This window comes from Microtus ochrogaster, unplaced genomic scaffold, assembly GCF_000317375.1.
Source record: "Microtus ochrogaster isolate Prairie Vole_2 unplaced genomic scaffold, MicOch1.0 UNK31, whole genome shotgun sequence".
Classification (NCBI taxonomy): Eukaryota; Metazoa; Chordata; class Mammalia; order Rodentia; family Cricetidae; genus Microtus; species Microtus ochrogaster.
In genome coordinates this window covers 2,511,411-2,520,386 of record NW_004949129.1, presented here as the reverse complement: position 1 = coordinate 2,520,386, position 8,976 = coordinate 2,511,411, and the positions used below count along the sequence as shown (strand labels likewise).

At 40.2% G+C, this 8,976-nt stretch overlaps 1 protein-coding gene across 1 annotated transcript in view; it reads right to left on the bottom strand.

Annotated features, from left to right (window-relative positions):
• Positions 1-8,976, bottom strand: part of Fbxo47 (F-box protein 47) — a 28,298-nt gene that overhangs the window by 3,468 nt on the left and 15,854 nt on the right. The window contains exons 6-8 of the mRNA XM_005368307.3: positions 5,951-6,059; positions 3,487-3,663; positions 891-1,037 (exon numbers count right to left, since the gene is read on the bottom strand). Of these exons, the coding sequence (XP_005368364.1) occupies positions 891-1,037; positions 3,487-3,663; positions 5,951-6,059 (433 nt within the window). The remainder of the gene's footprint in view (positions 1-890; positions 1,038-3,486; positions 3,664-5,950; positions 6,060-8,976) is intronic.

Sequence of the window (8,976 nt, the reverse complement as noted above, 5' to 3'; positions counted from 1 at the left end):
GTCCTGGAACTCCCTTGGTAGACCAGGCTGGCCTCGAACTCACAGAGATCTGCCTGCCTCTGCCTCCCGAGTGCTGGGATTACAGGTGTGTGCCACCACCGCCTGGCATTGTGTTTACCATTGTGCTGCCATAGCTGAGTCAAATCAATTTTTCTACACATTCTTCAGCAGGCAAAGTGACATGACATGTAAGGACAAAGTCTTTGTAAACGTCAGAGTAACTACTTAACCCTCCCATACAGCACCAGAGGGCTTTTATATAATCTAGAAGGTATGTATGTGTGAGAACTTGTAAATGAGAGCAAGAAAACTCATTAAACTATGAAGTGACCTAATTATATTATATATAAAATTGGGAATTGAATCCCTCCTGGGGAACTGTTGGCTTTGAAGGATGCTATAGCAATGGGAGACATTGTTTCAGTTGTGTACCCACTGGGGAGTCTACCAGGCTCCGACTGACAGTTTCATGTGGACAGACCTGGTTAAACTTAGTGAGTCACAAAACAAAAAGACATGATAGAGAGAAAGTCTTATAGGGAGGAGGAAGGGAGTCTATGGGGGGAGGGAGCTAAAAGAGGGCAAAGAGCAAGAGTAATCAGAATATATAAATGCATGAAATTGCCAAAGAACAAATTTAATTTAAAAAATTGCAAATTGAAATAAACACATTCTTAAACCACATGTATTTACATACTACACATACACAAACATAAAACTAAAAATGTTTCAGAGCAGTAAGTAACAAAACATACTTAAAACTACATATTGAGCAATTAGTGATTTCTAATACTCTCTTCATTGTTACCTAGGGGATTTTCTCTATAATTTTATAGCTGTATTCTAAGCATAAGTTTCTATTACTCTATATTAGTAAATACACATTTTACCTGAGAGTTCATCTACAAGACTGATAACATCATCTGCTGTCCACTCTTTGGTACCTGTTTCATACAGCAGCTTAATGGCATCAGCCAAACCTTTCAGACTGGATTCATCTGTGGGCCCTTCCACCATTTCCTGCCAAATCACCTGCCCTGGATTGAAACAATAAGTAGGCTATGACAGAATAGATAGTTTTGTGAAAAAGACTTCAGGATTTGTTTAGAATTGAAAGGATTACACAATCCTATTACTTATATAAACTACATTCACCATTAAAATGTAAATTCTAATATCATCATAAATTTGAGTTTCTTGTTAACTGTGATGAAACACAGCAACAATTTCTAAACCAAGCAACTTGAACTTGAAGAACAGTGTGTTTGTGCCTCTCTCCTGAGGAGCTGGTACCCATGCTCTGCTAAGTCTTCCTTTCAACAGTTCTCTGAGAAACCCACACCCATGTTACCATGTTACTTTCTTCTAAGAAAGAGTTCTCTTAAGTCTCTGCTTAAGCCTATATTAACATATATTTTTAATTTAAATTTTTGATATAGGAGATTATAGAGGTTTTGCTTTATATTGTTTTATGTGTATGAATGTTTGCCTGCATATATGTCTATGTAACATGTGTACACCTAGTGCCAGCAGAAGTCAGAATGCCCTGGTATGGAAGTTACAGATAGTTTTGAACTACCATGTGGGTGCTGGGAATCAAGCCTAGGTCCTCTGGAAGAGCAGTCAGTGCTCTTAGCCACTGAGTCATCTCTCCAGCCCTTTATATATTAACATATATTTATTTATTTGTTTTGAGACAGGGTTTTTTTTGTAGCTTTGGAGCCTGTCCTGTAACTAGCTCTTGTAGATCAGGCTGGCCTCAAATTCACAGAGATCCACCTGCCTTTGCCTCCCGAGTACTGGGATTAAAGGAGTGTGCTACCACTGCCCGGTTTAACATATCTTTATTAAGCCCCAATTCTGCTTCAAAACAAAACAAAACAGAAGTGCTTTTATCTATTTATTATTTGTTTTGTCCTTTTCATGTGTGAGTGTCCATGCATATGAAGGCTAGGGTGTCCTTCCTTAAGAATCATTCACTTTTTTATTTATTTTTTTATTTTTTGTTTTTTGTTTTGTTTTGTTTTTTTGTTTTTTTGTTTTTTTTTTTTGGTTTTTCAAGACAGGGTTTCTCTGTGATTTTGGAGCCTGTCCTGGAACTAGCTCTTGTAGACCAGGCTGGCCTCGAGCTCACAGAGATCCGCCTGCCTCTGCCTCCCGAGTGCTGGGATTAAAGGCGTGCGCCACCACCGCCCGGCCAAGGCTTTGAGGTCTTATATGTTCAAGCTATGCCCACGTGTGACACAGTTCACATCCTTCTGTCTGAGAATCAAGATGTAGAACTCTCAGTTCCTTCTCCAGCACTGTGTCTGCCTGCACACCACCTGCCATGATGATAATGGACTAAATCTCTGAAACTGTAAGCCAGCCCCAAAGAAATGCTTTCCTTTTAAGAGTTGCTGTGGCCATGGTGTCCCTACACAGCTATAGACCCTAGGACACTATGCATCTCTGACTGGTCTGGAACTCTATGTGTCGGAATACAGTCCAAGAATGTGAGAAGAGTTCTGAGTGCTTGTGAGAAAACTCCAATAAAACAAGCCGAGTGACTCAGTTTCTTCAAAAGTATGAAATTTTTCTTGGGATACGTTTTCATGCTTTTCCCAGGTGTAGTGACAGAAGTGAGTTTATTTCAGATTATTCATTACAAATAGAAACTGTTATTTGTTTATATGCCTCTGTGGAAAAACATGTTTTTACCATGTATGGCTTGTCTTTGTGATACAACACTTTACTAATGTAAATCTTCTTCTTTTCGAGACAGGGTTTCTCTGTGTAACAGCCCTGGCTGTCCTGGAACTCACTTTGTAGACCAGGCTGGCCTTGAATTTACAGAGATCTGCCTGCCTCTGCCTCCTGAGTTCTGGGATTAAAACCTTGCACCACCACCGCCTGGCTTCATGTGACTCTTCTATAACCTTCAGAGTTAGAAATTGTCTGATGTTCTGAATAAAGTTGGCTATTGTGTGAGATTTTAGTCTGCCTCATTTTTAGGTTCCATTCTTCCAGGTCCCATTGCTTCTAGAGTGGTAAAAAGATGTGTAGAATAGCCTGGCCTTAGCCGGGCGGTGGTGGCGCACGCCTTTAATCCCAGCACTTGGGAGGCAGAGGCAGGCGGATCTCTGTGAGTTCGAGACCAGCCTGGTCTACAGAGCTAGTTCCAGGACAGGTTCCAAAGCCACAGAGAAACCCTGGCCTTGAACTCACAGAGACCTGATGCCTCTACCTCCTGAGGAGTGCTGGGACTAAAACTGTGCATCAACCAGTAGAGTTTTTAAAAGCCTTCCTAAAGTAAAAGTAATTAACCATGGGGCGAGGAGTAGGGGGCGGGGGAGAGGAGTGGGGGGAGGGGGAGGGAAATGGGAGGCGGGGAGAAGGCGGCAATTTTTTTCAACAAAAAAATAAATAAATAAAATAAAAATAAAATTAAAAAAAGTAATTAACCAGGTATATAACATACATCCCTGAAAAAAAAATGGTGCTTACCATCCTGAGGAGATGTTGGTCCAAAGATAATATATAGCAATCTTGCCTGATTCACCATTGGCCATGGTTTTAATATTCGAGTCAACCAAAATGCAGAATCACTTCGTTGTGTCCAGTGATCAAGGAGGACATTTCTACAGAATAGTCTAATCCTTAACTCCAGCTTTCGGGCACTTCCTATAGATAAAAAGTTGTAAATCATTTTTTTTTCCATAGTGGATAGTGATCAGAGCCAGGTGTTAACCACTGTGGTTAAAAGAGAGATCATAAACTGAGTGTATAAACAGGAAGTCACCAAGAAGTAAAAGGTGCCCTAACTTTAGAGTTTGGCTTTCTTCTTGTGCTCACTTTCCTTATTTAGTTTCAATACTTTGAATAATGGTTAAGTCAAATCCATACTCAATTTTACCAGAATCTTATATAGTTTTAGATTTATGTATTTAGACAGGGTCTCCTGTATCCCAGGCTGGCCTTGGACTCAGTATATAGCTAAGGATGCCTGTGAGTTTCTGGCCCACCTGGTTCCCACTCCAAAGTGCTGGGGTGATAGGTATGTATCATCACGATCAGTTTTATTTAGTGTTGGTGCAGGCTAGGAAAGCATTCTACCACCACCTGAACTATATGTCCAGACCCCAAATTGACTCTTAAAGCATGAGATAGAAAAATAGTATTAGGAAAATGAGAAAATGAAAAAAGTTCCCAGTGAGATACGACAAAGGCATCAAGAACATTGGAGACACAGTGAACAGAAAGAACAATATGCTCAAGTTAGATTAAAACAGTTGACAGGAAGTTTGATTATTTTTGACTCAGAATCTCTCTGTGTAGTTCTGGTTATCCTGGAACTCAGTACATAGACCAGCCAGGCCTCAAACTCACAGAGATTCACTGAGTCTACCTCTTGAATGCTGGGATTAAAGGTCTGTGCAATGAGTTTGAGAAAGTAGGTGGGGACCAGAATCTGAAGGCTAGTTTATGTAGCTTAGATTTTATTTTAAATATGTTAGGAAGAAGTTTTTTATCAGAGGAAATGCATGTGAAATTGTGTTATCATCAGTCAGTGGTGGCACATGCCTTTAATCCCAGCACTCAGGAAGCAGAGGCAGGCGGATCTCTGTGAGTTTGAGGCCAGCCAGATCCAGAGTTAGTTCTAGGACAGGTTCCAAAGCGACAGAGAAACCCTGTCTCAAAAAACCAAACCAAAACAACCCCCCCACAAAACCCCAAAACAAACAAACAAACAAAACCCAAAAATGTGTTATCAAGTCAAGGCAGGAGGATTGTAAGTTTGAGGCTATAATGGCCTACATATTAAGTTGGAGGACAGCCTGTGCTACATAGTGAAACTTTTTTTTTTTTTTTTTTGATTTTCGAGACAGGATTTCTCTGTAGCTTTTTGGTTCCTGTCCTAGAACTAGCTCTTCTAGACCAGGCTGGCCTCGAACTCACAGAGATCCGCCTGCCTCTGCCTCCGAGTGCTGGGATTGAAGGCATACGCCACCACCGCCCGGCTATAGTGAAACTCTTTTTTTTTTAATTTATTATGTATATAGGGTTCTGGGTACCAGATCTCATTATATATGGGTGTGAGCCATCATGTGGTTGCTGGGAATTGAACTCAGGACCTCCGGAACAGCAGTCAGTTCTCTTAACCTCTGAGCCATCTCTCCAGCCCCTATAGTGAAACTCTTGATGCTAGGGAAGTAGCCTAATTGTAGACCCCACCACATTCAGTACCCTAGGAAAACTCTTAGTGCTAGGAATGTTGCCCAACGGTAGACTGTACCACATTCAATATCCTAGGTTCAATCCTCAGCAGGAAAGAAACATGAGACATAACAGGCAAAGACATAAATAAATCTGCCTTTTTATCTATCACCTTTTCTTTGGGGGGGGGGTGTCAAGACAGGGTTTCTCTTTGTGTAGCCTCAGCTGTCCTGGAACTCCCTCTGTAGACTAGGCTGGCCTTGAATTCTCAGACATTTACCTGCTTCTGCCTCCCAAGTGTTGAGATTAAAGCCATGCACCAACACGGCCTGAGTCATCACTTTTTTAAAAAGTGAAATGTTTCAAGTTTAGAGAAAAGTAAAAATAGAATGAGAAATACAGTATATAAATCAAGTAATTTAGTCAAAGTTTTATATCTATGTTTGCTTTGGGGTTTTAAAATAAATAAATATTAGAAATGTTGAGTTTTTAGTTTATCAATTCCAATCACTTTCCCCAGAAGAATCACCATCTTGGATTTAGAGTTTGTCCCTGTCCCTTCTATGTTGTCAGAGAAATAACCAACAGGAAGTAGACTATCCTAGTTTCTGTGGTGCTGGGGATCAGATCGAACCCACTACCAGCTGAGCTACAGCCCACCCCTCCATGACTTGTTTTATGTATACTTTTGAACGCTACCTCTTCTTAACATTTCATTTCTATACAATATTATCTTTGAAGTGAAGTTCTTTACCTGCTTTGTTACAGACAACAGTCTGCATCTTACGGGAGAGATTAGTCAACTCACATAAGAAGTTATAAACACGGTGGCACTCAAGTTCATCCCAACCTGCTGTTAAGGTCTGAGGGAAACAGAAGAAACATTGCACAGGTTCAGACACAGATTGGAAGGGTAAGCCACTACTTCCTAGGAAAAACAGGCTGTTTGAAGTATATGATCTACGTGATGTGCAATTTTTGCTCTCAATTCACAAGAAATCTATATAGTCACAACCTAGAAATTCTCCAAAATCTTGCTTCTTTTTCATTAGAAGAAAGTTTTACTTATTTATTTATTGTTTTTTTTTTCAAGATCCTGGAACTCACCATGTAGTGAGGATGGCCTCGAACTCAGAGATCTGCTTGCCTCTCCTGAGTTCATGTGCCACAAATACCCAGAAAAATTTTAAGGTTTCTATAAATTTATTTTTATTGTTGTGTATGTATGTATGTGGCTCTGTGAGGTTATGTCACATGAGTGAAGGTGCTTGTGGAAGCGAGAAGAGTGGAGCTACAGACAATTGTGAGCTGCCCTGCTGTGCTGCTGGGAACCAATCTTTGGTGTTCTGCAAGAACATCAAGTATTCTTAGCTGATCTCTATAGCTCTCTCAGTTTGTATCTCTCTCTCCACTGTGCTATCAGTGGCCTCAAACCCTAGCTCTGCCTGTAGGAAGTTTGAGTAATGGGACTCTAGTCCTGGTTTTGTGAATCAGTTTTTAAACTTAAATTAAATCACACTCTAAACTATTTTTTTTTTGTTTTTTTGTTTTTCGAGACAGGGTTTCTCTGTGGCTTTGGAGCCTGTCCTGGAACTAGCTCTGTAGACGAGGCTGGTCTCGAACTCACAGAGATCCGCCTGCCTCTGCCTCCCATCGCCCGGCTCTAAACTAACTATTAATTAATTTTTGTGTATATGTGTGTGTATGACCAAAGAACCCACCCACACAGCACAGAAGGGTGTCAGGTGTCTTCCTCTATATGCTCCTATTTTTTTGGGACACTCCCTCACCAAATTTAGAACTTGTAGTTTGTTTTTTTTCGAGACAGGGGAACTTGTAGTTTTTGGCTATGCTAGCAGCCAGCAAGCCTCATGGATGAGATTACAGGTCACCATGACAATGGAAGCTTCTTACTCAGGGGTGCTGGGAATTCAAACTTACACATCAATTACTTTCACCTACTAGATCATCTTTCAGCCTCTGTGGCTTGGTTTTACAGTAACTAAGACTTTTACACCTGCCATTTCGATATTGCTTACAACTGATAATGATATTATGTTAATATGGCAATTAATTATAACTTGCTTGTTTTTCAACAAATGAAAAAACAGACAAAATTTAATAACTGTCTGGAACATATGAAAATATACAAACATATAAAACGTAGATTTAAAAAGCATACAACTATATACATTCATTATTCATGTACTTTATTAATTGTTTACCTACTTTTTACTATTTATTTACAAGGTTTCACTATATAACCCTGACTGACCTAGAAGTCATTAGGTAGACTGGGCTGGCCTCTGCCTCTGCCTCTGCCTCTGTCTCCGCCTCCGCCTCTGCCTGAGTACTGGGATTAAAGGTGTTCGCCACACGCTTAGCCTCCCATATAAATCCTTAAAATAACTGGATTTCAGTGGTTTAAAAAATAATCTTCTGGGGGCTGGAGAGATGGCTCAGAGGTTAAGAGTGTTGCCTGCTCTTCCAAAGGTCCTGAGTTCAACTCCCAGCAACCACATGGTGGCTCACAACCATCTGTAATGGAGTCTTCTGGCTTGTAGGCATACACACCGAAAGAATATTGTATACATAATAAATAATAAAATATTTAAAAAAATAATCTTCTAGGACAGTGAGATGGCTCATCAGGTACAGTGCATTGGAGGGAGCACAGCTCCTACAAGTTGTCACTCTTACAGTGACACAAATACAAATTTTTTAAAAATTTAGATTTATTTTATTTTATGTGTATAAATGTTTTGCTTGCATATATGTATATGTACTATGTGTGTGCCTGATGCCCAAGAGGGTCAGAAGAGGGCTGTAGGACCTCCTTCAACTGGAGCTGGGATGGTTATCGGTCACTGTATGCATACTGTGAACTAAACCTGGAAGAACAGCTAACCTGTATCTGCTGATCATCTCTCCAGACCTACACACATCAAAAATAGTCTTCAATCCCAGCACCCCACGATTTAACTTTATTCCTTCTAGAATGAGAGAAATTGCTAAGCAGTGGTTATTTCTGGTGAAAGGAAATCAGAGGATGGGAGGTAGGCCTGGGAGGAAGACTTTTTACTTTATAAATATTTTGTTCCTTTTGAATTTTACATGAATGCATATCTTAATACTTAATCCAAAGATAGAAAGTACAACACAAATGGAAAAAGGTGTTTTGTAAGATTGTCAATAGGGTCCTAGACTCTGGGTGCTGGCGGCCTGGGATACAGCATATGACTTTCAGGTAGTCCTGAGGGATGTGGTAAGAGCCTAAGGTGGCTATAAGTTTTAATTAGATAATTCATGAAGACTGTTTAGGACAGTGTCTGGCACATAGTATAAAACTTAATAAATGACACCTTTAACTTTTATCTGTTTAAAAGAGATTAGTAAATATTACTGAAATAATAATCTGATTTCTAAAGTCACTTTCCAGGAAACTAGTCCATAAATTTAAACTGAAAATACTCATAAAAAAGCTGGGTGTAATGATGGACTCCTTTAATCCGAGCACTTGGGAGGCAGAGGCAGCAAATCTCTGAGTTTGAGGCCATTTTGGTTTACGTAATGAGTTCCAGGACAGCCAGAGCCACATAGTGAGACCATGACTAAGGAAATAAATTACAAACACATGCACACATCTGTGCCTTTAGTCTGCTATGGCTAGTGGCTTGGGTTGCAGGTCAGAGATAAAGTGCTTACCTAGGAACTATGCTCAATTCCCAGGTCTCTCTCTCTCTCTCTCTCTCTCTCTCTCTCTCTCTCTCTCTCTCTCTC